Genomic DNA, 26,754 nt, shown 5'->3' on the forward strand with positions numbered 1-26,754 from the left:
AAAATTAGTCACAAGGGAACAAGAAGTTCTTATCTCATGCAAAAAATCGGCAAAATCGATCAACATTTGCGCAACTTCTTTTAAGAAACGTCTAACGGCATCCCATCCAAAGAAAGCCTATGTGACAGAGTTTGCAGCGAAGAAAATTAAAGCTAGTGCAATGATTGACATGGCTCTGATCACGGCAAACGCAGCGCAGTTACGGACAAATGTAGAAATCTATGAGAAAACCACTATGGTCTATGGTGTTATACTTTTGTTGGTAGTTTCAATTCTCTTGCAGATTGCAACTGGAATAGGATTCTTCATATCGGTGGGTTATCATAATTCATATTTTGAAAATAGTGTTATCGTTTGTGGTCAGTGGTATAAATCAGTATCTAATAGTTAATCAATCAAACGATGTAGTACATTAACCGAAGTCTCTGCTGATGTCGAATTGAAAACGATATCGTGGAAGCTGTAAACACTATTTTACATTGTTCATTTTCAGCGCGCTCCCGCGCCTTAGTTAAGGTACAAGATGATGATGAAAAATGGGAAAAATTCAGTCGACGACGAGACATCATTTACATAAACAATCTTATCACTGGAACTGTAATGATTATCATGATTGTAAATGTGTTCATAGCCGCATTCGGTAATAGTCCAGTAACACCTAAATGCTAAACCAGTCATCATGGAAATCTTAACAGAGACAAAAAGAGCTAAGAACTGACCCTAGAAAAGTTGTCAATGTGTCTCCGGACGCTTCTGCATATCGCGTTGGTAATATGTGTAGGTCTTTTACGGTTTAGTGCGTTGCGTATCCAATAACATGTTGTGAAGACAATGCTGTGAGAAAAGAAGTGTGTATTTTATGGTGGCTGAAAATGCGGGGATAGGTCAAACTATCGGATACCGGTATCGATAATAGAAAGCAGTTGATACGAGTACCGTAACGGTTTATTTCATCTCGAAAATATCATATATATACACATGTACATGAATCATATTCCTTCTTGCATCTACATATTTGTTTATTTAACATTTCTTTGTTTGGAAATTCTGGGCATTACGTCTTTGGGACATGAAGTGTACATATGATTATAAAACACAACTCTACAAGTCTAAATATACGTCTGCCTCCAGTTTGCTAAAATTTCAGATATCCATTTTCCCATCTTCCACTCCATCACTTATCGAAAAACCGCGAAATAATAAAGTTACAAAATCGAACAAATCGTCTAACTTGTTTTCCTTATATATCAGGTTTTGCAAACGTTTCAAACGATTTGTGATTCGTTCATAAGCTATATAAAATGGAGGAAACGAAGCGGCTGCTGCAGTCTACATTTTATTCTAGTTCTATAGTTTTGTAGCATTTTCCTATTTCCGGCGAAAAACGGCTAGCTTTTTTTCGTCACCAGTCACAACAATGATCATATCAGGATTGAGACAATGTATGCATGATGGACGGACAAGCTGGACATTAGCAGGAATAATATTTCTGATATGTGACGTGAATTCATTGCCACGTATCCTTACTACCGATACGTTCCCCAAACGCCATTCAACGACCAGAAGATTTTCGTCGTCTAACATCGCCAAGCCCTTAGGATCGGCGAGGTTAGTTCCGGCGGCAATAGGCTGAGGCTTACTGACGTGCCAGAGTATGATTTCGTTCGTTGACCAACCTGTGGAAGCTATGAGTTTACCGCCACTGCCGCAGGTTATGTACTGCACTATTGCATCGGATCTGGTTAGGGAATAAGACATCTCGCGAATACACATGATGCGTTTATCCGTTTTTGTCATGGAGAAGCGAACTATTCTACCTTGTCCACCTACGTATAAGGTGTCGCCATATACAGCTAATGCCAATGGGTCCATTTCGACATTCATCGATGCCAGTAAAGTATCACTGACCACCGAATAAACAGATATATCTTTACGACCGGACGATGAGACGAGCAGCAAGTCTCGCCAGGTCGCTACTCGTAATGGCTTCTGGATAACTCCGTTGTCTTTGCCCCGAATTGTTCGCTGGAGATTAAAAACATCTTTCGCTAGCGCTAATATGTACAGACATTCGTTATGATGGTCACAAACGACCAGGCGACCGTCTGGAAGATGAGTCATGTCTACCGGTAAATGGCTCCGACTTGATTTCGGTAGTTCTATATATTCACACTGAATGAAATCTGTGAAAAAAATATTGGCGATTAACATTTATTGACATGAATATATGCATGTTTAAAACACTCTAACAACCTACTGTCGTGTAGCAATCGAGCTCTTTCGTCAGCAAGCTGCAATATGATTAACAATGATTGAATCAGAAATATCTTCATTCAATTAAGATATGCTATGTAAGAAAATTAAATGAGTGAATATAACGTGTTTAGCGACGTACTGTGAGCGGTAGCGTGTTTCTCTTCGTGGGTGTGTGGTAACCTTGGGGTGGAGACACTACAGATCCAGGCGGTGGATGTCGTGGTCTTAGATCAGTCATACTTATTTCTCTATTCAGACATACCGGTTGGGCACCTGAAGCAGGGACTGCAAGTTTCTGTCCTGCAAATCAATGATTTCTTGAATTTCAGCTAGATAATGAAAACGAAATTGCTTGGCGATTACATATATAAACACTTACCTTCCTTCTCGTGATTTGACTGAAATAAAATAAACAAACATATACCAATGAAAAAACTTCATACGGCATATTCATGCGATTTCTATATAGCCAATATATATACCTGATTTTCTTTTGATTGTCGATAAATTTCGCCCAGATTTTCCGCACAGAGTTCCTCGACGTCTTCTAGAAATTTGAATATTTTCACACTCAGATGTCAAGTTTTACGCACGTTCGAATGATCATTTTTTTCGGATTAATTTATACATTTAAGATAATGATCGTGCTTACCGGCTATTCTGGTAAGCTTCATGTCCCGTAAGACATTCTCGAGGTCCTGGCATACCGACAATATCGTACCCCCTCGATACATACGCCATCTCTCAAACGCCTGGCGTATTTTCTCGACCAGAGGTTTGTCCGCATCCGACATTATGCCGACGACGATGTCTCGTTCGATGCCCAGACGTGCAATAAGATCCTCCCATTCTGTCAACAAGAATTCGTATCGAATACAGGCAGAAATGACCTCATGAAACAACGCATCTATGAAAAAGACACAATACATATCGAAATTATTATTAGTTGTTTTAGATGGTGATAATAATGGATCATTCCCAATTTTTCACCACATGTAGGCACACGATGCGACGATGTAGGCTTGGGGTAATCATCTACTCGTGTATAGGTAAGAGGAAAATAAAGATGATTCTGGCGGATCGAGGAAATGAAATCTACAATCGTCAGTAGACTCTCACATTGGCATATAAAGTCGTGACACAATCTCATTCCTGCTTACAGCTTAGATACTATATACATTCGAACAAAAAATTGATTTAATCGCAAACTAAAATCAAAAATTACTTCTGTACGCTCACCTTCCTGTGCCCGTCTTGTGTTGATAGCATGTGACATTTTTTACTCGCGCAGTCTGTGATATATGTATGTATATATCAGCTAATTTCCCACCCTTTCCTCTGCAATGTTTCACCTTGAAATGTTACTTACGATGATTGAATATATATATATATATATATATATATATATATATATATATATATATATATATATATATATATATATATATATATATTATATCATGTATAACTTAAATACGCAACTTCTTCCTACATAGTTAAAATGCGTCTGCCTAACACGAAAGCCGTCGAATGTGCTTTGTCCGTTATTGTGTTCGATATGTACGTGTTTTAAAGAATGCGAAAAAATAAAAGCCATTTATATATACGTGTGTTCTATACGGGAAAGTGAAGTTTCGAATTGTAAGTTCATGACGACGAAAATTGTAATAAAAGACCCGTCCAAATATAATGGAAGAATTCAAAAGCTTTCGTGAGCTAATAAGCACCGTGTATCTTTCTATTCAAGTGATCCGCGTCAAACGATCTTCACGGGAAAAAGGCTTAAGAAAGAGCACAGAATGGAAAGCTTTATATGAAGAATGTAGAATTAATACAGAAGATAATACAGCATAAAGCAGATTGCCAGCAGCTTCACACCAGTTTTTGAGGCCTTTGGATCGAACAAGATTTTGCCAATGAATGACAATAATTTTCGTTTTTATTTTCATGGAATGATACTGGCTTGAAATTGTGCTGATTTCCCAATGTCTTCGTTTGCTGACTCATTTTCCACAGCTGTGACAAAATCTGCTGAGAATATTAATTACCACGATACGGTGTTTTTACATACTCGGTACTTCAATAAATTATTATTTTTTTGATTGCGTAAAACCACTAGATAGATGATATAGTTGTTACATTGTGTTGATCGGTAGGTTTGGAATGAAGGAAGTAATTCAGTTTCAGTGAGAAAGTGTTTCCGATGTGATGCGTTTAGGAGAGGATATGTATAAAACCTATACGGGTTGTTATTACTTCCGCGTATTCATTCGAAATACAAACTATTTTCAATCAAAATTGAGAGTAACATATAGGATATGAAGTCTGTATAGATTGATGGCAGCAGAGATACGCGCAGTAAGGATGAATTCCTCGGATATAGAGTTAGTTAGAAGGAACAGCAATAGATCTCATGCTGATGATAATAGTTCCCCATCACATACTAATGATGTTGAACAATACGTTAAAAATACGAACAGTCAGGTAGTAAAGTCAAAATTCGAATATAAATCTATCTATAGAATGAAAAAGATTATGTCAACAATGATGCATGATTATTGCAAACTGTTTGTTTTTTCGAGGTCTACCGTATCACATATGACTTTCTTACTGTGTGATGTCCTCATTTATAGGTTTCGTCGTCGCCTCATACATCGACCGAATCGGCAGCATCATCCAAGTCTGACCCAAGAGATGAAACGGCGAAACTAACTGCAGAGTTTGGTTTCTACGCCACCAAGAAATCTAAAGCGAGTACGATGTTAGATTTGGCACTTCTATCGGCCAACGCGTCACTTTTGAGGGTAAACATTGGTCTGGAGAAGACGCCGATGGTTTGCGGCGTCATCAGTTTGCTAGCTCTTTCTATTTTGTGTCAACTAGTCGTAGGCTTTATTTTTCTTCGGATGGGTAAATATGAAACGACATCTCTCTCTCTCTCCCTTTCACTTTTTCTTTTTCTCGATGAGTTCGCTTCTTTTTCAGTTCGTTCTAACGCTTGGTCGAAACTTATGGTAAAATACGATATAGAATCGGAAACGACTAAACAAGAGAAATTGAAGGCGCTCTATGATCAGATCGTGTTGAACAGTCGCGCTACTGCAATCGTCATGTTTATCACAATCATCAATGTATTTATTGCAGCATTCGGCAATAGTGTTTTACCTAACAGTAGTAATAAGACAATAAGTTAATAGGCGTCATCGTGAAATCGTAGATTAGATAAACGAGAGTCCATGATTAGATTAACAACGAACGGAGCTATTTTCATTAACTAAGAATAATACCCGATCCAAATCCATAACAAGAGAGTGATGATTATTGAAAATCAAGAAGCCCGCATGCAATCGGAAATGATGATCCGGGTTAGAAACGCCTGTCACTGTTTATTTAGTAACTTATTCTCGCTATATGAAAAAATAAACATCAAACATTCAATAAATCAATATTGTCAAACAGATTCTCCATTCCGATTGCCTGTTGTATTTTTGCCGGGTATTCGTGTGAACGGGTGAGTGAATAATTGCACCCGGGCAAATTCATAACAGGCAAAAGATACAGGTCTCGGTCTACATTCAAAATGCATATAAATATATATTTGATATGACTCGAAGTATAACATTCATCACAACGATTTAGTAACTGCAGATACGAGTTATAATTTATCCAAGATACAAGTCATCTTTATTAGTGCTAATAAGTTGCTTTGAGTAGTAATAACTGCATCTGGATATTCTTGAAATATTTGGCCAATGATTGGCCGCACATTGTTTAATTAGTTTTTACCGAAAATAGTAGTTTCTGAGAACAGCTGTTATACATAATGGGCATGTAGACATAAAGGCGTCTCTTAAGGCAAATAAAAAAGATTAAACGTTTATAGTATTACTGTGGTGTTCTATATAACCTCAGGATTTCAGTAGTTTGGAGAAGATCAACGAGACGATCACCATGTTGCTGGGTCGTGTTCTCCTGGCTGTTACTGTATTTTCGGTTGCAGACGCCGCTATTTTTAGAGGGATTTATCAAAGTAAGTCACGTTGAAAAGGAAAGCAAAACCTTTTCAAAATTGTATGTGTTCGCACGCACCATTATCTGCGTTGCTGTGAAGAAAAAAATGATATACTAAGTATTTTTTCAGGTACATGCGAAGGGCTGAATTTCAGTGCTGTCTACGATAAAGCCACAAACAAAACCAAGTATGAGATATATAATGAAAATGGGCGTTGCGCAAAGGCTATATGCACTCCAAGAAACTCCTTCATGAATATAACATCTGTTTTGAAAACGGTTTACACGTAAGTTATTTTTCCCGTTCGCAATAATCATGAATGATACTTCGACTTACTTAACTTATGGTCAATTCATGTTCTTTTCAAGTTGATCACATTGTTTAAAATAGATAGATTTAACCGACATGTGAAACTCAATGAACAATCTCGAGCCCGGTGAAAGCGAAACACTCATAAATGCGTTTTAGACTCCTTAGTTTTAGAGTTCATTCTTCGAAGAATCATCAGAATATTTGACATATATCTGCAAGATTTTTAGATTGACCATCGTATGTTCACGCAATTTAAATGCGCTGTCATCAATATTATATGAGTCGATTATGTGACACAATAATATTGTACATTTTACTTTAAACAGGTGTGGAATAGCAATATACAATGCTGTGCCATGTGAATACAAAAATATGATTGAAAGTGAGTGTTACTTCGGAAGATTGTCAAATGCAACTTATCCAGGCTGTTGTTCTTCCCATCAGAAGATTTGTCGCCACGACAAAAACAGCGAGTATTTCAAACAATCAACATTTACAGAGTTTAAACAGGAAAATAACGATAAGATCGCTTTATGCGCAATTACTACTGCAAGCTCGGGGAGTTATTAATACGTCTTCCACAGATTTATCATAATTTATATCGTGTATATGTTTGTAATATATACCGGTATACATTATTCCTACATATATATATGTATAATATGTTTATGGATAAATAAAGGTATTCATATATCTACCTAAATTTCAATTTTCATCTTTAGATATTTCAATGGTCTCGTAATTCGCAATATGCATTTTCAGGCCCTTGACGTTAGAGAATACAAGCGCGTCCTATAGGCCGCAAAGACTTAGGCTGCGAACTGCATCAAGTTGTTTTTCTAAAGGCCACGGGACAATAGCAACAGGACCACGCTGCTCCTTGTGCTCCTGTCTGGATTCACCCCCCCCCCCCTGCTCATGGGAATTTGTAGAAACCAGTGTCTTTCAAACGTAGTCGTAGATTCCCAAACCAACATTGTACCAGCTGGACAATGACACTACATAATTGAAGATAAAAGAAACTGTGCATTCGAGATAATGATAGTTTATTTCTTTTCAGTTTTTGATTATATTATATCTTTAATATGAGTAATAATACAAAACAAAGGATTGAAAATTTCATATACATGTACATATTATCATCACCTATAAGTCAATTTTTCCCCAACAGATGCGCACACGAAATCCCAATACCAAACGTCCAGTTTTACCAACATTTAAGTACGGCACAAGCATAAATACTGAGTTAATTGTGGAAGAAAGACTAGAGCTGTTTGTGTGGCGACCAGTCTTGCGATGGTTTGTCATCAATTAACATAGTCATTGGTATCTGGGATCGCAAATCAATATTAAGATGATATCTATAACAATCAACGATATACAATTTACATTAATGAACTCTAGTTCTCGAATATAAATATAAACACAAGTATCCAATGAATGTAACAACCAGTGTGACCATCGTGATAGTTTTTTCAGGTTTTTTTTCAAATATTTAGAACACAGGTAATTAGAGCTGCCGTTGAGGTAAAATAATTTTCACATTCTAATCCAATAATGTACAACTAATGGGGAAAATAATTTGTACTTCAGGTGGTCTATCAACAGCTTTAATATCTCTAATTACAGACTTCTTACAGAATGAATCTGATTTACAGGTTGTTTCTTTAAGCTGAAAGCATCGAACAAAAATCTAATTCACAAATAAATAAAGTACCTTTGTCTGTACATGTACTTTTGGTACAAGCAAGCTCTTATTAAGACCTACTCGTAATCGTTCTAAAATAACATTAACCAATGAAGGATATCTTAATCATTACGTACAAAATGCAGACAGGTTTATACGAGATTCTACTTACTTGCCAGAGCCTACGTCTAGAACAAATTCAAAATTGTGATTATGGTACGTCTACCCGGTATCTCCGGGTGTCTCCTGATGTTAGGCAGTTTTGGATCATTTCATATACGATTGATGACACATCAATAAAAGAGCGAGATTTACTCAGAAATATACCTTGAACCAGATGTATGAATATGATATCAAAGCTACTATAATGCAAATAAGCAATACAAGATGCTATTATGGTCGCGCAAAAACAATCCGATATTTAATCAAGTTTCTCCATCTTGTGATGACCTCAACGGTGGTAAAAAGATGGAAAAACCTAGGAGTACATATATACTTTCATTTATATAATACCAGTACATACGGTAGTTCAGTTAGCAAGAATTTGTCAAGGACGACGAGTGCATCAAGATTTAGCAATAACTATGACACGATGATATGTGGTAAATGACTATCAGTAAATCATTTCCTCGCTTCCTGTTTCCAGCCAAATACTTTCAAATTAATAATTAGTATCGAGAAGCAAAATATCGAAAAATAACTGTATATATGTAACTCTTATAAAACAAAAGAATCAAAAATAAATCAAATATGGCTTCACTTTTTCCATTTGATTGATAAAACATTTTATAACTATACGAAATTTGAAACTATTGGTGGATAATTCCTCTACATGACTGAATGCTCTGTTATACTTCTTGACTGATGGTTCAATAAAAAAACATTCAGCTAAATGATTTTTAAAATCCATTAGGATTTGCAAAGAAAATTCTCATCGAAGATTTACATTCACATAAAAAGTTCATATGCGATAACTAGACGGCGCCAATGGTAGTCCTCACAAATCTACACACAATGCGACTGACAAGTACCAATCTGCGTTCCTCTTCAACGGATGTATGAACTTATGTGTAGATGCATGTTTTAATGAACTGGAAATGAGAGGCGATATAAAAATTAACATATTTCTTAAAATCTGTGCGGGGCCAATGGCTCAATGCGCGTTTATAAATCGTGGCGAAAATTGAAATCATTATGTGTACACTTACATCATCCAATTTGAACTGAATTTTTTCATCTTCTTTTGGCATCGCGTCGAATGTTTCTGCAAAGTAAAAACAATATTTACATGAAATAAGTTCAAATTAATAGAAAATGATCAAAAGACATGAAGACAATGCTCATTTCATATCATCTCAGGCGCCTGGACATCCCGTGTGGATGTACAGCTTTTATGGCTCTGTCCAGGTTGCTGTCATCAATACTTGCTTTTTTATAAATATCACGTAAGCTTATGTAAAATATTTTGTAAAATTGAATTTTGATGACGAAATAATAATAATAATAATAATAATAACAAAATGGAGTTCCTTGATTTCAAAACTTACCGAACATAGTTTTTAATCGAACACAGGCTAGAATGAAGTCGTCAAAGGTGATCTGTCCATCCTTAGAGCCAGCATATCTGATTACGACTGACCAGAATGTCTTGTTGCTCAGAATAAAACCTGATGAAAATATTCAATATGCAATCATTATAGCATGTTTCGATAGATAAATTCAACATCATTGTCTTGAGAGATGTGTTCGGATCTGCCGATCTTTTTGCTTACCAATTTTCTTGAGACAATCCTTTAATTCAGATGCACTGAAGGTACCGCTCTTGTCGACGTCGTAACGCTTGAATTCAGTCTGAAACAAAGACAAAGGTTATGGTATTATCACCAAGAGCTTTATCCATGTCTTATACAAATACCACTGCTATGAATTCTAGTACATACCTTCCACAGTCGAAGATCATTCCATAGGATATTGAATTCGTCAAACCCAAGTTTACCAGATTGGTCAACCTTTACACATTTGATAAGGAAAAAGATTTGACGAATACAGTAAGTAACAATCCGAAATGAAATATTCTAAATCAACATAAGCCAGCCAGGTTTTGACATCGTATATAAAGGATACATCCATTAAAGCAATCATACTCCTGCATGTCTCACGACTGAAACCGTCAAAATTGAATTCTGTAAAATAACATAAATGATGATGTAAAAGCAAATAAAAATGAAAATAAAAACGATAAAACGCATGGTACAAATTTTCGTCGAATACATAATCCGAAACAAAATGCTATGAGCAATAAAATGGTGTTATAAAACGATTGGCCACATCCTTCTGTAATAAAATATATGTCATAAACCATAATAATACACACAAAACTGAGCCTTAATCTACTATTGTAGCAACAGACAAAATATTGAGAAAAGACAACAATTCAAGAAATATTAAAACAAAAATGCTGAATAGAAGCTGTGTAGCTGGTGTAAAGTAAACAACCACCGGATACTTTCCGATCATGAAAAATATAAATTGAAAGATGGTTTATAGTTTTAGCACTAAACCAACTACCATTTTCCTCCACCTTACGATGGCAGTAAAATTAATGCCAAAAATGTTGTGGTTTGCTATAAAGCTGTGTAGGTATATGAGAACAGTGACGAAACCGCTGCGTATGCCGAAAAATCTGAAAATCATTTACATATTAATACACACATACCTCCGCCTAAAATTCCACAGTAAATGAAAGTTTGAAATAGAGAAAAACATTCCAACAATATCAAAAAAGATAAAAACGTGATAATAATCTTTATCCTTCCAATATACAGTCAAACCCGATATACCGCTCACACCAGTGCAGAACGATTTTGGCGGTATAGAAAGTATGGCAGTATATCGGAGGTCACCCATCAAAAATGTGAAACAGCCATTACTAATTCTGCCTTATATTATTGTAAGTGATAGGTGAAATATTCCATATAAAACTAAGAGTTCGAGTGTTTATTTCATTAAAGAAACATTGTGGGAAAAAAGTGCTTCCTCTAATGTGCTAGACCTATATCATGCACTGACATGCACCATGCTACGATGTGTGTCTTGTATGTCTTAAGCCTAGCGCAGACAGGTGATATTTTCATACCATTTTAGTGTGACTGAGAAATCACTTGAAAATCAGTGACTTGTCGCTAGTCTGCAGGTTTGTGCAAATGCTTGGTTTTTCGCGCATAATATCAAACATACGCGGTAGAAAACTGCACATCGCAGTAAAAATGCTTATCAGGGTGCTCTACTTTAGGCATATGACTGTTTTCCTATTCTTAATAAGAGTTCATCTTTAGGTCATTCACGCTAAACAGAAAAATCACTGGCTACGGTAGTTGCATGTACGTGCACACCTAATTGCAAACTTCTTCTGGTCTCCTGATTGCTGCTTGTCGCAACCGGCGATGGACAATCAAGTGTAGCAGTATCCTTTTTGAAAAATTTGTTCGGCGTTTGGCAGTTTATTGGAGGGCGATATATCGGGGATCGACTATAATCAACACAGCACATTTTGTTCATAAACAACCATCAGAAAAAAAAGTCATTCTAGATGAAAACAATCTAACATTAACAATCTTGCATACAATTATTGAAATCAGAAATGAGAGAACTGTTTAGCGAAGTTTGTTTAGCAACATTACCTTTCATAAAAGCAGCGTTGAGAATATCCCGCAACTCATGGCAATCGATTTCCATGTCTTCTCCGGCAATGCTTTCGAAAGCTCTTCGTAGCTGATCATTCTGTGCTTTTTCTTGTGGAGTTAACTCCTTACCAGGCTACAAAATGAAATATAACAAATGCTGAACAACTGACTTTGGCCGCAGGAATACGTGAGATATGCAATTGATCAAATCAAAAACCTTCAAATGAAAAGAAATTGTGAAATGCATGACATAGAGTTTAAAGGGGGTAAATTTAAATAGAGGGAATCAATATGAATCAGTTTTACCGGTATCTAATTTCACCAACACCAGCATTAATCAGGGGTAAATATATCATCATTTCAAATTTCTTGATATTCTTCCGTGAAGCTCGTTTTGAATTTGGCACCACATTTATAGATGTGGGTTGTAAGGTATCACTGACTACTCGTGTAGAGTAAAATATTTAGAAAATTTAAATCCAAGCAAAGTCAGTCAAATTCAACCCATGCCGATATGAAACTGGTTCCAGCAGGGGTATTTTTCTCATTCACTGTTTAGTATGAAAAATCATAATAAAAATGCAACAACTGTTAATTCGAATTGGACAATAACAATCCGCTAAAAAATTGAAATTAACTAAACTCAAAAGAATCATCAATGAACTGATCTTGGGCAGGCAAATCCATGCAACTGATTGTAAACCCCATCCACCATTCATTCCTGATCTGATTGATCCCACAAAGCTTTGTTTGATTTAAATGAATATGTGCTTGTGAAATATGGTAATTCTCAAAAATAGCAGTGAAATTTAAGCTGAAAACTTTCTGTTTGCTCTTTAGACCGGGTTCACACCATGACTTACTTTCGCTTTATGTGATTCAATCTCCTAAAATTCCACACAATAATTTAATTCTTAAAACAAAATCTTGCAAGGAAGTAAATACCCCAATATGATGTACCATGCGCAATCACATGCTTGAAGAAGATTACAAACAATAAACGATTTTATACAGATTATAACTTGCTCAGTATCAAATAAAATTATGGTAACTCAAGAAGATAAACGTCTCTAAACTATATGAAAAAATGTTATAACTTTATTGATAATTTTTCATGCTTGGTTTTTAGATCTAGTACGAATATCATTCAATAAAATATGATTAAATATTCTAATTCATAAGACAATACAAAACTATCATAGACCGACTCAGTCACATACCATCCCTAAAAATTAACTATGGTATACCTGTAGATATAGGGAACTGGAATCAGTAGAAAAAAGTCTGGTCCATTTGATTGACTTCGAAAAAACTATTGGCAGCAGACTAACAATGAACATAAGTCCAAATATGGGCATGAAGCGTGAAGTAAGCTCTGATAATTAGAGTCAAATCAGCCAAAAACAAACATGTATCATAATGAAAGAGTACTGAGCCCTGAATAGATCCGGACCACATCCATTCCTTGCTAGTAAAGCTGAAATGGACCAGACTATCTTTGATTTAATACCAGTATTACCATAGGGACCAGGGATAGGGGTATTAAACAAGCAACTACTTACTTTGTTTGGATCTGATGAATCCTGAATCAATATATACATATCAAAAAGTTTATTCAATAAGTTTGGTGCATTAAAGAAACTAAAGCATACGTCTAAGGGTAAGTTAATTGAAAATGAATTCTGTGAAATCTATCTATCACGCAACTGATATGAAGGATAGATACATAGATGGTTATCATAGATTTCTAGTGAAGTATAGCACTATATGGCCATAACTAAGCACTCATACATAGTAAACAAAGTCACTGCAGTGATACATTCTCGTGGATTTCTTTACAATCAGAAAGTTTTGCCAATCTCGCCATATCAAGTTATCAAGCGTATAAATAAATATTTTTATCATGACGAAGGGTTAAAAAATGTTCATCATCTATAAGTTAAAAAGTTATCGTTTTTTCTACGAATGTCTTACCACATCCGGTCTATTCCACTTAAAAGATATTAAACTTCCATTAAAATCAAAGATTCAAAATAACACAATTTTTGGCATCTTTTCAATGACATAGGCTACTTAATGAATAACCATTTACATTTCAATAGGGATCGTGAAATTGATGTAATATCAAACAGTGTGATATGTGAGCACTATGAAAGCGAGAACTAAAGCTAGACATATCCCGTATGTACGCATTTCTCATATGGCTTGCGATTGTGAAATTAATAAGTACCAAAGAATAAGGCACAGAAAACGATTGGAAAATTGCGCTAACTGATGATACTTTACCTTAACTTCTTTCATTCCAGTTTCTTCATCCATCTCTCTGTAAAACACATAGCAAAGTTTTGTAAGCATTTTTAGTAAACCACGTCATTAAGCTACATATGTGCTACTGGTGGATTACTTACCCGGTTTCACTGGGATTCTCAGTGAAAATACGCAGAATAAATTCAGCATCCGTATTAGGTTCAAATGTAGTAGGTATGATAACATATTCACCGGGAGTTAGCTTGTGACGACCGCAAACCTCTCTGAGATTAATGAATGATGGTGAACGCGCTGCAGACGCATTGTATTTGAAGAAATCCATGTCGAGAGTACCAGTGGTACCACTTTTAAGCTAAAATATGATAGAAAAATTTCATTCAAAAATAGCAAGGTTCTCGCATGACGTAAAGCTTAGAATTCTTTTCGGTAAAATGATGAAACGGCAGTCATAATTTCAAAAACATGCTTCTCAACTCGAACAAATCACAAAAATTGAAGCAAAAAACTCTAAAAGCAGCAGTTCAAGTAAGGCATTTACTTAGAGACCAAAAAATCTTCGAGCCAGCCATTTTTGTACAAAAAGGCTTTGAATCGCTATCATGCCTAGTGAAGTTTAACTTGTATCAACTTCTAAGCTTGAAAACATGCATGAGTTGAGCTACAGCTTCAACTACCAAGAATTATTTGTAAAAAGTACTGTGATATTTTCACAGTTTCAAAAACATTTATCACTCATAAGACAGAGTACCACGTCCAAGATTTGTACCAGTGTTCAATGATAAATCTGATGGGAATTTCATGCAAAGCTCATTTCGATTAAAGCATGAAATCTTGTGGATATGAGTTTATAGTTTAATTATTAGAAAACACTTGAAAATAATGCCTAATTTGACGAAAAAAAACACAATTCAACTATTACCGGGTAACCCAGCCGCATTTGCCACCAACATAATCTATCACTCACTCCAAAATCTTAATCATTTTACGAAAATCCTTGACCCTTTGAATCCCTGAATTCTGATTTAGATAATGATTTGAAAGCAAATGAGGCTCGATTTTTTCATCGATAGATGTACTCCATGATGAGATATGGTCTTTGGTCAACTTACTTCGTCAGATGCCTAGCAATGAGAAAGTAGTAATCAGTTGCCTGGTAACAGCAAGTTTTATGAGCAATAAAACATATTACATAGGTCAGTCAGTTTTCCACTTACAAAATAGGGTAGAAGTGTAATTCAATGGGTTTTTGTATGAATAACTAGATAACATTTGTTTGATACTTGAGATATATGACTCAGCACAGAACTATGTTACATTCAGAATACAAGAACACATCACAAAGTAACATCCATCAAACATTAAAACACCCAGGGTCCAGTTCCACAGTTCTGAGTTAAGATTTGACCCTGGGTTAAAACATTGAAAATGAACTAACTTTAACTCAGAGTTAACTCTAACTCACAACTGTGGAACTGGGTCCAGAAAGGTAGCGCTTCCAGAGGAAAGCTAAGCTCTGGTCAAGTAGAAAATCCAGTACCATCAAAAATATGAAACATAAGAGGCATCTATTTTTGATATAATGTATTATAACATATAGCACTGGTCTTAGCTATACGAGAAATAAGTAGGATGTTGAAATTTTTGGATGTGTAATTCATGCGAAATCTATCTCTGAGCAACTGACTGTTTTCTTATCATTACATTGTATACTAAAAAATAATAAACACCAGATTGGTGACATCATAGCAAAATGCCATTAGCGTTAAAATAAAGAAGTTGCTGTATTTGTTGAATAGAAATCATAAGTGGAATAAACAATATCAGATGACAGTGACTTAAGTGAACGAATGAACGATCTTCCTGTGACAACAAAGTGTAAATGTAGCACAGAATGAGAGCCTTGAACACTTCATTTCACACTTGAGACAATATAGTGAGACAAGCGATAATTCCTATATGATGTTGTACAACTTTTAGCAGAACCCTAAGAGAGGGATCAGTAAATTCAACTTAGAGCAGGTGGATTATATACCTTCTCATAAGACTCTTCACTAATCTAAACAAAATTTCATTAGACAAATAAGGATCTGGTAACAAATAAGAAGCCTGGATGTCAATGAATTTTCACTTATTTACAATATTTAATTGGAATGTAAATAAAATATAGCTTCTTCAATACATACTAACTACTAGTGCAGAGTACGAGTCCATGAAATTATACGTTCACTATGTTTCACGTTTATTACCTTATAGATAGCATAGCCAATTGTAACCATGTCCAATCCTTCTTCTCTCTTCTTACGGCGACCTTTCTGCATCAATCCGACGATCAACGTACCCATATCTTCATCATCATCTTCATCAGGATCGACCACTTTCACTCGATACTGGGGATTTGTGTGGAATGTTTCTATAATAACAAGATAAAGCCTCATGTAATGCATCTTTGTATTTCCATATTAACAAACTTTATTTGCAATTGTCCTTAGCCTGTGACATATTTATCGCGATAATAAAACCTACTAATGAAATTCCTACAACCACCAGCAGTAGCTGGAGTTCTCCATGATCCTGCTTCCATGCTAGCTTCCCATCTGCGTTTTTTCTGTCCATGTTTATCAGTCTCTTCAGCAGCATCTGGACCCAGATGACAGATCTCCAAACGTTGGAAGTTAGTTATGAAATCCTGGTAAGACATCCTATTAATTCCAGAAGAAATAAAGAAACCAAGAAATCAGATGGTTTTATTTTTAGATTTTCATATTGAACATAACAAGCGACAAGCTCTGTACAGAAAGTGAACCAAGTATGGAAATACTGCTTGTTCAGTATAAGACAAGAGAGTAACCAAAATCAGACATACCAGAATTCACCATCATCTTCCAATGTCAAACCAAGTTGAAGTTTTTCAGCCTCTGACACGCATGTCCATTCTCTTGATCTAAAGATAAAAATGACACAGTCAATTTAAGCTAAGAATGATGATAATGTTACTACTAATGTAACTTAAAACTAACCCATCGCTCCAGGCTCCTTTCCATTCAGCTTCATTTCCCCATGGGTTTCTAACACGAACCAAAGGCATTTTACCACTCATGCTCCTTGTATTCACCTCAATCATTTTTACACCTGTGACGCTGTAAGCATGTCCCATGATCAGTCCATTTGCAAGTGCAGCTTCAACTTTATTTGGATCAGCCTGTTTAAAAAACATAGCTTATTTCAAGCGATATATCTATGCAAGACTTCAGTTTTACAGAAATGAGACTAACCTCAATTGAGCAGGCCATCAAGGAACTACGCGAATCGGCTTTCAACATGATCTGGAAGAGATTCTTCGGAATATCGTTAGTTTTGCGGAAGTCGAAAAACTCTGTAACACCGCCAGTGAAATCTTCCATAGCTTCACTGGTCGAGCCACCTTTCAACGATTCGTAAGAACCGAACAGCCTAAAGAAAAAGAAGCACACATGATAAGCAAGTGCTGCCACCATACATCAGTAACAATCACTAGCAACATTCAGTCCATGGAATCAGCCAACTTAACAAAATAAACTACTTGATGCATAAAGCAAGATGGTGGGCGAACTATTGGTACTTATCACAGGTTAGTGGGACCGATGATGCCGATATAAATGACTTACTTAGCATAAGCTTTCTCCAACAATGGAGTCCAGAATTCATTGTTAGCGGCCGAATGCAAGAAAACCAATTTTCCATCATACGTCGGTAAGCGATCATCAACGATTACATCGACCCATTCACCGAACTGCCAGAACTGGAAGTGAAAAACACCGCAGTAACCTTTGTTCCGGTCAAAGGTTTGATCGTGAGGGACGACTCGTGCTAACAGAGCTGGATGTAAGGACAACGATGCCACAGCTGCCAATAACCAACAATCACCTGAAATAATGAAACCATAGTTGATAATCCAACAACTGTAGAACAATTAGATAGTAAATCTTAGAGAAACAGGCCACTTTTCATATATAAACCACCCTACTTCATATATTGAATGTTTATCAGCGTGCCAGTTCGCAGTAAACTATTTAAAGTGAACATATTTGTTGGAATCTGTGTTTAAACCAAAGCGGATATATTTGTTCACAAAACAATCATAATGTGAAGCACATCCATGACCATGAAATCATGCACAGACAAGCTGTCATCAAAGATCCACAGGACATTGCATATTGTTACAATTACAAATGGAGGCTCAAAACAGCAGGCTACACAATAGTAATGATAATGCTTCACCATCGACAACACAAGTGCTCCTTCGTAGTCTTGAACCTCTGGTATTTTACTGAACCAGTTTTACATTTTTTCTAATAGGAAGTCCAGTCTTATTCGATCAAATAACAAGTGTCAAGAGGCAGTAAACAAGTTAAGGATCAATTTGTAAGAAGTAACAATATGTATGGGTACACATATTCATATAATAGTTTCATAATAGTTGTACAGCTCATTTTTGTCATCAATATTTTGTTGATTCCTTAGTAACAGCAACTGATAAAAGCCAATACCGTTAAGTAAGCCTATGTATTTGCACCTGGAATACACCTCTTTCTTAGGCAAAGGCATTTCATATCTCTACTCTTCTCAACTATCTTCCGAGATTACTCAGAATATAAATCAACCCGTATTTCACGATGAGTGAACAATCAGGCTGAAGAACATATATTCGCTCTTTCGAGGAGCGACTCAAGAGATATGGAAGGCAATATCAGAAACAGCGAAGGGTTTTAAATACCGTAGTGATTCATGTCGTTCATTCTTACCTAATTGACCCTGTTTCACATCGAACCTACTGGCCCCACCAACAAATAACTGTGGATTATTCACAATCTCCTGAAAAATATCAAAATTAAGACAATAAAATATCCATAGGAATGAAAGCGAATAATAGTGAAGCCCAGGTATACGAGGTTTCTTTATCAACTATTAACATCGCAGAATAACCTTGATATTCTAAGAGTGCATGTCTCTAAGCATCAGTTCATTTAGAGGTCATAGTCTTGCACGAGTGAGTGCAGACTACAACATCTCTGGAGTATAGCCGCAGATGCAACAGCAAGCTTCAATGAAGAGGGACCTTGGAAAACAAACTCATCGGTTCAAGCATGGACTCTAAAACATTTCAGAGTCCATGGTTTAAGCAAAGGGATGATTATTAAGAATCGTAAAAATCAAACTTGAAAGATCGACAATCAGACTGAGAACATACAGAGGTTATGATGATGATGATGATGATGATGATGATGATGATGATGATGATGATGATGATGATGATGATGATGATGATGATGATGATGATGATGATGATGATGATGATGATGATTACACATTGATGCTTTTTACATCACTCGGAATAAAAATAATATTTATCCAAGACAAATATTGTCGATTAATTGTTTTGCGGCAATTATAAATTCTCAGTCGGTCGTCATAAAAAAAATGCGGTCAATATTTGACTAGCTCTATGTAATACAGTATCGAGGCACGCCTTCCGATATAGCTAACATATGTGTTCATAAAAATTTCAACGCTATTTGAAATTCGTCATCGAGCTATTTGTGAAAAAAGTGTCATCGGCGTTTCGGTTTACATTTACATTTTGCATACTACCAATATATTATTCACTCGTACAAAAACAACTGCTGATAGAGTAAATTGATAATGAACAGAGTCAGCATTAGGTTCTAATTTTATCTCCAGCGGTGTGGTAGCGTAGCAGTAGATCTATCAGATGTAGGTAAATCGCTCCATTCTACACTAATAAACATCACTAACGATCAATACACAGGCATAGCTGAAAATATGTGATTTATTTCATCAGGTAGAACATTGATATTTGCGCGGACGTCTGGTCCATGATTGTTGTAAGAATGAATAAAGCAAGAGGACGAGCGGGTAGGGCAACGGTGGATCCAGTATGTATATCAAGGACATCGGTTTCATTATAGAACCAGGCAGGGCGGACCCAAGCTATATTCCACTGTATTCCAGAATATAGTCAGGAAAATGTGAATAACATATTTTCTAGAAGAACCTAATCTAACAGGTCCAGAATGCTTTTAGATAAAAGGAAAAAGAGTAATTTAACAAATTTTCTAGGGGAGGAACCCTAAACCCCCTTTAAAGAGCTCCGCCGCCGGCATATCATTGAGCAATGATTTTTAAGAATATAGTCAAATTTACAGGCTGGATCTGCCACTGCCAGGCAAATATCCAATACCGAATACCAGCAGCAATGCTGTGCCAGAGAGAGAGAGAGAGAGAGAGTGAGGGAGAACTGAGATGATGTGTGCAGCATCATAAACACTGAACAACATCCATGATGATCAGCCTATCCAGGGTATCAGACATCCGAAGCCTCATAGCTAGCTTGATTCTCATTGGGGTCATAAATTCCGGTGAAGTATTGATTGCAGTAGTTTTATACATGGTTTGAATATCTGCTGGTCACGTTATAAGGCTTCTTCATTTCAGCAGTGATAACACAAATTCTGAATACTTAATAATGTACAGATTGGTAAAAATGTACACAAACGATTCATACAATAGAGCTGTATTCTATTTGAAAACGCAACCCATATATCTACATTTGCATTATACGAAAAATAAATTGCAAACGATATACATGCATTTTATTCAGGGCTGTTGATCAATGGAACAGACTGGTACTGGTAAACAGAAGTAGAACTATCTTTAGGATCTGTTTACCTCTAAGCATGCGTAGGTTAACGCTCGCAGATAAAGGATATCTCTCCCTTCAACCAACATATTATGTCTTAGATACACGGGAACTCGTATTAATCACGCGATTAATCGAGGTATTTTCTTTTTTCATAGTTTTCACGCTGGGATCACATATAAAATGCTGTAGTCTGTTTACAGTTCTGATTATTCGAGCATTTCGTATTTACTTTCTCACAAAACAGGTCAAGATAAACCTACAGGTTTTTTTATAAGTTCGATATGAATGTGAATGACTTTGCAAATAAAGCGCATTTCTAAATGAAAGTGTTTTAATTTAGTATCAATCCAAGTCGCATAAGTCCCAGTCTTGAGTCATACATGTTCTACTTTCTGTAATGCAACGTAAATGGTCTCTTCCAATGGCAACTGACAAATGTTGCTGACAGACTAGACTCACACAAGGTCAGTGAAAATTGCATTGCAGTCGTGGCCTACATGGCCATATGCTTGGAGTAATCATTTTGATTACTCCAAGCCATTGCAGTCAGTTGCAACTGACCACATCGCATCACAAGCAGCCGCAAGTCAACCTTCGTCGGCATTCACTTCTTAGTCCTTTATCAACATAGGTTCACGACAGTAAAACCAAGCAAATTCCAGCAAATATGCATTTAACCAAATATCTTTGAAATACTACATCAACTACAGTAGTCTTATTGTCAATGGGTCAATCATTGAATATGTAAGTCAATAATAACAAAAGAGAATTCAGATAAAAGCCGCAGAACAACTAAGCAATGAATTTTAACGATAATGCGAGAACTTTTGAACCTATTCTATTTATCAATGTGAACTCCGGTTGGAAAATAGGTCTTCTCATAACGTAAGAGAAGTGTTATAACAGCCTCTGAAGACGAGAAGAATTTCAAGAATATAGGTACGCGTACCACATCTGTTTTAACAGGTGCCTAGTGTTAGTCTAAGTAAATAAACGTTACACATCTGACGAATTTCATAAAATAGGATCGAAATTTCATTCTGATGAAACAATATTTAGATAGGCCTATAGCCTTCTAGTTAATCGTCTGGTCAACATAAATCTTGTAAGACAATACATAATAAGCTATATGGCAAGATTTTTGAGATGAATATGGACAGAACACTCGGGATTTGTTAATTCGGATGTAGGAATTCAACCAAGTCAACACACAGTTACCATAGAAACCAGTTTAGATAGGCTCTAGACTCAACGTGTGTCAGACCAAGGGGGAAAAAGAACTCCTAGGTGAAATTTCAAGCTTGTAAGTGTATTGACATAATCAAGGTTCTCAACATTAGGAATGTCTGCGCTTAATAAAATAAGACACACCTATAATTACTACTACACTTCATACATGAATACCTAGCCCAAACAAGTACATGAATTACTATTCACCACATTAAACAGATTACATTGAATTAATAAAACCATGAAAACCATTTTCTAATTATTTTAGGGCCTATATACCATTTATCATAACTTAAGTACATAGGGCTTAATCGCATTGTCGCAAGTAGTAACCACTTAACCAGTTAACCAGTAACTAAGCCAAAATGGGATTTAAAACTAACCATCTGCTAGTAGCAGATTTACAATGCGTCGTTTGTTTCCAATTTTCATCTAGCCCTATAGTCGCAAAGTCCTAAGTTCAAATAAATAGTGGCTCATATCTACTGGACGGATGTGGAGGACAAGTGCAAATTGTGAACTGAATAACACATCATTGTTTATTATATGTAGCATGATGATACTCCAGTAGTTAATTTAACTGTCAAGCACAATTGCTATAGCCCTGTAATGGATATAATCAAGCACAATTTCCTGCTCAAAGAGTCAATATTTTTATTATTCTATGTTATGCGGTGAATGCTGTAATTGCTGCAATAGGCCCAATCTATTACGTGTTATCATGAAAGGTGAATACAAATGTATTTTCGCTGAATATGAACTTTTTCAAGGAAAAAGAATCTTCAAAAATCCCTTAGCCTTAGCCTGGTGAAAAAAAAAGACGATGAAATCAACATTACAAAAAGAAATCCCCAATGCAATTTCTATGGTATTAGACTTCAGCTATTAGAATTCAAAGCTTATAATACAGGTGTATATTTTTTCTAGCAATTAGATTCTGTAAAAAACGATTAGAAACACAAATTGCAATTTGTTACTAACATGCCTGGAAAAACCGAAGGATTAATGATATTCCAGACAAGTTTTAAATCAATAAATACATTGGTAAATAAACGAAGAACAGCTGTACAATATGTATAGCATATTTCTGTATGCCTCAGTGAATATAGGTAAATGACTTAGTTACCACATGGTTGGACAGTAGGCTTATTACACAATTAACTTTGTAAGAGTAATATTTCCTGCAAGGGCTTGTTCACTAGTTGATTGCAAGATAATTACCCGGTAGATATGTTGATCTGACCAAACAGATCACTGACCTTCACTGGTTTCAGAGAACTGTTGAAACGAGTCCAGAAGGCCCCTTAAACACGATTCAGACCTGCGAGCCTAGTAACTGTATCGAAATATCTCAGCTTTATATCATCTATATTTCTAATAGTAATTGCCCATACCTTACAACTATCAGGGGTGCCATAGAGAACATCGGTTCTCAATAAAGACAACAATCTTAAATATTTCAACATCTCATAAGCATTCATTCTTTTTCATACATAGCTGAGTAATATAATATAAATTTTTCAGATTTTAAGATGGTACTCACACCAGGTCTCTGCCATACGAATGGTCTGGGTGGGCTTTTGCTGAAGAAAATTGAACGATCATCAGCTGGAAATTGAGGATCTTCCCATAAAGCACCATCTTGTTGCGCCTGCTTCACAATTTCTTCGTAATTCTGAGATCCGAGTTCGAATCCACGGGCGCCGACATGTGGCTTTGGCTTCGGCTTATACTCAGACCTTGCACTAAAAAATAGTGAAATGTATCGTATTAATCATTAGAGATTCAAGTTCAAAACATTACACACTGGAAGAAAGAAATATAGTACTACAGTGGCGTTGGAAGTGCAGCGACTGCAGCAGCGAAAGCCTCTGCAATAATTTACTGAATGACGTTTCTTTTTCTTTGAATACCACATTTTTGAAGAAATAAAGTAAATTCGCCGCGGCAATATTTAGAACCTGTCCAAAATCGGCATTTGGCCGCGGCAATCAAAAATTGCTTCCAACGCCCCTGGAAATAGGCTATAGCCAAACCGGTTCCAGGGTTACATGTTAGAGTTAACTCCTGAGTTAATATAACTTCATTTTCAATTAAACTCAAAAGTAAACTCTTAACATGGAACTCTGGAACTGTGGCCGATCATATGCATAAAATGGTACCCAATAAATTCAGGCAGAGGGACTGTGGTTTAGTTTCTCTGAAAAAGCTCGCCCAACGAAGGTTTACAACACTATAGTAAGACCAGGTCAGAATTTTACCTTGGGGTTGAATACTTAGACCGGTAACCGACTGTTCGACTTCCTCCACCATACCCGCCGTATGCCGGGCGATTATAGCCACTGCCGCCATAACCATTATTATCAGACGTTGTCGTTCTACGCCCGTCACCGTAAGTAGTAGTTGTAGTCGTAGATCTACCCCCTGCAGGACCTCCAGATGTATAAGTAGTACGCGTTGTACGACTAAAGCTGTGAGACATGATTATTCCGTACTCTTCTACTGACTGTGTTGTGTAATAAAATCAATTCAATTCCAACCACTCAGACAAAATATAAACAAACTAGTGTTTTCAGTATCAGCGCCGAACACAGAATGCGACAACAACGCAATCAGCTTTCGAAATAAAGGTTTATATACGATCTTTAAAACATGCTCAAATACGACCGGTCTCTGGGTTGATTATGTTTGTAAAACGCCAATTTGTTGTCATAGAATCCGTCCAAGCCCCGGTGCACGTCAAGGCGTGGTCAATGAATAGTTCCTGCTGCAGCCACTACGAGTCGCCACCGTCCGCCCCAACTATGCCATAAGCGCGCTATTTCACGGATCGACGAATCTTTGCTTGGCCCACACAGTTAATGCTACTTCTTTGAAAAATTGTTGATTTTATTGTTGTTTTCTCTCCTTTAATCTCTGTATAGACTCTGTCATACGCTTTCCGCCGTGAAATACATTTGCAACTTGAAAACTTAAATGCAGTGATCCATAATCAAGACGAAGATGAGATTTTTTGGTTATCACACAGGGACTTGACACAAAAGGATACCCCAGTATCCTGTACTATATATAAAAAGTCTTTTTATATAGTACCTAGGATACTGGAGTCAAAATCCTTTTGTGTCAAGTCCCTGTGGGTTATCACCGGTAATTAAAAACATTTATTTGCTACTCAGAGCCTCAGCGTCATTTTCTCGTAGGCCTGATAATCAGTCAAAATCGGTCTGAAAAACTGGCTTTTTCTATTGTCCAATCATTACCGGGTATAAAAATAAAGATAAATCGAAACAAGAATTCGCATTCGAAGAATCGTATCGTCGTCAAGTAAAGAGAAAGTTCTAGCCAAAATACTTTGGAGAGAGATAGATTAAAGAAAAAATTTAGGATATATATAATTAATGTTTTTGCTCTTGATATTGTAACTTACCTTTTTTCGGACATATTGTATGGGCAATAATTTTTCTTGTTGATCCAGAATAACGTAATAACTATTTCTGAAAATATTCCATGGAAAGTGCTGAGTCTGGAGAGTTCGCGTAATTCCCGCTCTTCGCACTAATGAGAGAACTGAGACTGATGAGAGAGCTCGTGTCCCGGTTTATGTATTTTATGAGGTGAAGGTCTAACTACCCTAAACCAAACTGTTTTTATGTTGCTCGTAAAATGAGAAACGGGTGAATAGTAAGAAAAGCGGCCAACCGTAATAAGATAAAATGAGAAGCGAAATGAATAATGCGTCTTACTAGAGAGACGAAATGTTAATAAGGAATAGGTCGAACGACGATCAAACGGGCAAATAAGCCTTAAAGAAAGCGTCAAAAAGTCCATAGGCGATGAGTGGTGCATAAGTCCAGCTCTCGGAACCATTTTCACTGTTTTAATAATGGGGCTCACAAATCAATCGCCTCAGGTCGATTAAATAGATATACCGTTAAAATCTAAATTTTATAGTCGTGAACATCTACAATTGGTTTTGGACCCCACATCCTGCTTTTTCCAACACTGAAGTTGGAATTCCATAGAATAAAACAAGCTCATAAAAAAGTTCGTAATCAGACGGACATCTGAGTATCGGGGCTTTCGATTTCTCTACTGTGTAAATACTAGCACAAAATTGTCACAGCTTTTCGTCGACCTTGAATTCGTCCATTTGAACTGACGTCGTCCCGAAAGAAAACTGGGCGCGTATCCGAGTCTTAAAACTAGGCTACCCGATAGTTCACTATCAGTAGGCCCTACCTAAAAGTGTCGAGAAAGGAACAATACGAAACCCGCCCTCTCGTACCTGCTTGAAATGCAATCTTCCAGAGAGGGAATTCATATTTCCATCACTTACAGTTTAAGGAATTATCGTACCTGTTTGAATATGCCCTTATTCTGTAAACTGTCCTTTTTATGGGAATTACTTCCAAAGGTTGTCGGGTCTCCATCGCTATACCTGGGGTGTCGGTCATTATTGGGGTGTATAAAACGGAATACAACACTAAATTTACTGTATATGTATATTCCTTGTTATCTTATCACGCAAAAGCCAGTTCAAAGTCTGATAAGTTCCGTCCAATATATATTTGACATGGATCATTGAACAGTTCACCTTTTGTTTATG

At 36.4% G+C, this 26,754-nt stretch overlaps 3 protein-coding genes across 7 annotated transcripts; 1 reads left to right on the top strand and 2 right to left on the bottom strand.

The window, feature by feature from the left end:
- Positions 1–980: 980 nt before the first annotated feature.
- Positions 981–3,803, bottom strand: LOC141903172 (uncharacterized). 4 transcript variants are annotated; one of them, XM_074791206.1, is made up of 8 exons: positions 3,749–3,803; positions 3,496–3,620; positions 2,909–3,163; positions 2,739–2,803; positions 2,636–2,654; positions 2,396–2,556; positions 2,258–2,291; positions 981–2,183 (listed from the first exon to the last, which is right to left on the bottom strand). In XM_074791206.1, the coding sequence occupies exons 2-8, from the start codon at positions 3,530–3,532 to the stop codon at positions 1,369–1,371; spliced, it is 1,386 nt and encodes a 461-aa protein (XP_074647307.1). In that variant the 5' UTR covers positions 3,533–3,620; positions 3,749–3,803; the 3' UTR covers positions 981–1,368. The 4 variants fall into 4 exon arrangements, with proteins under 4 accessions (XP_074647307.1, XP_074647331.1, XP_074647322.1 ...); XM_074791230.1 differs by having other exon boundaries at positions 3,496–3,594; positions 3,749–3,773; XM_074791221.1 differs by having other exon boundaries at positions 3,496–3,608; positions 3,749–3,767.
- Positions 3,804–4,003: 200 nt separating this feature from the next.
- Positions 4,004–7,260, top strand: LOC141908849 (ninjurin-2-like). Its single transcript, XM_074799078.1, has 5 exons — positions 4,004–4,740; positions 4,890–5,166; positions 5,242–6,286; positions 6,398–6,554; positions 6,907–7,260. Exons 1-3 carry the CDS (start codon positions 4,594–4,596, stop codon positions 5,448–5,450), a joined length of 633 nt encoding a protein of 210 aa, XP_074655179.1. The 5' UTR covers positions 4,004–4,593; the 3' UTR covers positions 5,451–6,286; positions 6,398–6,554; positions 6,907–7,260.
- A 354-nt stretch (positions 7,261–7,614) lies between these two features.
- LOC141915360 (calpain-9-like) lies at positions 7,615–24,902 on the bottom strand. Of its 2 annotated transcripts, XM_074806853.1 has the most exons (21): positions 24,410–24,902; positions 23,692–23,893; positions 19,000–19,069; positions 17,863–18,121; positions 17,491–17,668; positions 17,236–17,417; positions 17,082–17,159; positions 16,742–16,917; positions 16,465–16,628; positions 15,328–15,339; positions 14,359–14,570; positions 14,237–14,273; positions 13,513–13,533; positions 12,814–12,837; positions 11,948–12,083; positions 10,392–10,450; positions 10,208–10,276; positions 10,040–10,118; positions 9,815–9,934; positions 9,476–9,531; positions 7,615–9,358 (listed from the first exon to the last, which is right to left on the bottom strand). In XM_074806853.1, exons 1-21 carry the CDS (start codon positions 24,628–24,630, stop codon positions 9,332–9,334), a joined length of 2,382 nt encoding a protein of 793 aa, XP_074662954.1. In that variant the 5' UTR covers positions 24,631–24,902; the 3' UTR covers positions 7,615–9,331. The 2 variants fall into 2 exon arrangements, with proteins under 2 accessions (XP_074662954.1, XP_074662956.1); XM_074806855.1 differs by lacking the exon at positions 15,328–15,339.
- Positions 24,903–26,754: the final 1,852 nt, after the last annotated feature.

Source organism: Tubulanus polymorphus, chromosome 1 (genome assembly GCF_964204645.1).
Source record: "Tubulanus polymorphus chromosome 1, tnTubPoly1.2, whole genome shotgun sequence".
NCBI classification, from domain to species: Eukaryota; Metazoa; Nemertea; class Palaeonemertea; order Tubulaniformes; family Tubulanidae; genus Tubulanus; species Tubulanus polymorphus.

What these genes read in the sequence shown, in the direction of transcription:
- LOC141915360 (XM_074806853.1), bottom strand. Translation starts at nt 24,630, where the DNA reads ATGTCTCACAGCTTTAGTCGTACAACGCGTACTACTTATACATCTGGA. An exon ending in TTGAATCACATAAAGCGAAA is followed by an intron (nt 12,084 to 12,813) that starts GTAAGTCATGGT and finishes TTCATTTTGTAG; the next exon opens with CCTGGTAAGGAGTTAACTCC. An exon ending in TCGATTAAAAACTATGTTCG is followed by an intron (nt 9,532 to 9,814) that starts GTAAGTTTTGAA and finishes TTTACTTTGCAG; the next exon opens with AAACATTCGACGCGATGCCA.
- LOC141908849 (XM_074799078.1), top strand. Translation starts at nt 4,594, where the DNA reads ATGGCAGCAGAGATACGCGCAGTAAGGATGAATTCCTCGGATATAGAG. An exon ending in TTAAAAATACGAACAGTCAG is followed by an intron (nt 4,741 to 4,889) that starts GTAGTAAAGTCA and finishes CCTCATTTATAG; the next exon opens with GTTTCGTCGTCGCCTCATAC. An exon ending in CTTTATTTTTCTTCGGATGG is followed by an intron (nt 5,167 to 5,241) that starts GTAAATATGAAA and finishes CTTCTTTTTCAG; the next exon opens with TTCGTTCTAACGCTTGGTCG.
- LOC141903172 (XM_074791206.1), bottom strand. Translation starts at nt 3,532, where the DNA reads ATGTCACATGCTATCAACACAAGACGGGCACAGGAAG. An exon ending in CACAAGACGGGCACAGGAAG is followed by an intron (nt 3,164 to 3,495) that starts GTGAGCGTACAG and finishes TCTTTTTCATAG; the next exon opens with ATGCGTTGTTTCATGAGGTC. An exon ending in AGCTCGATTGCTACACGACA is followed by an intron (nt 2,184 to 2,257) that starts GTAGGTTGTTAG and finishes TTTTTTTCACAG; the next exon opens with ATTTCATTCAGTGTGAATAT.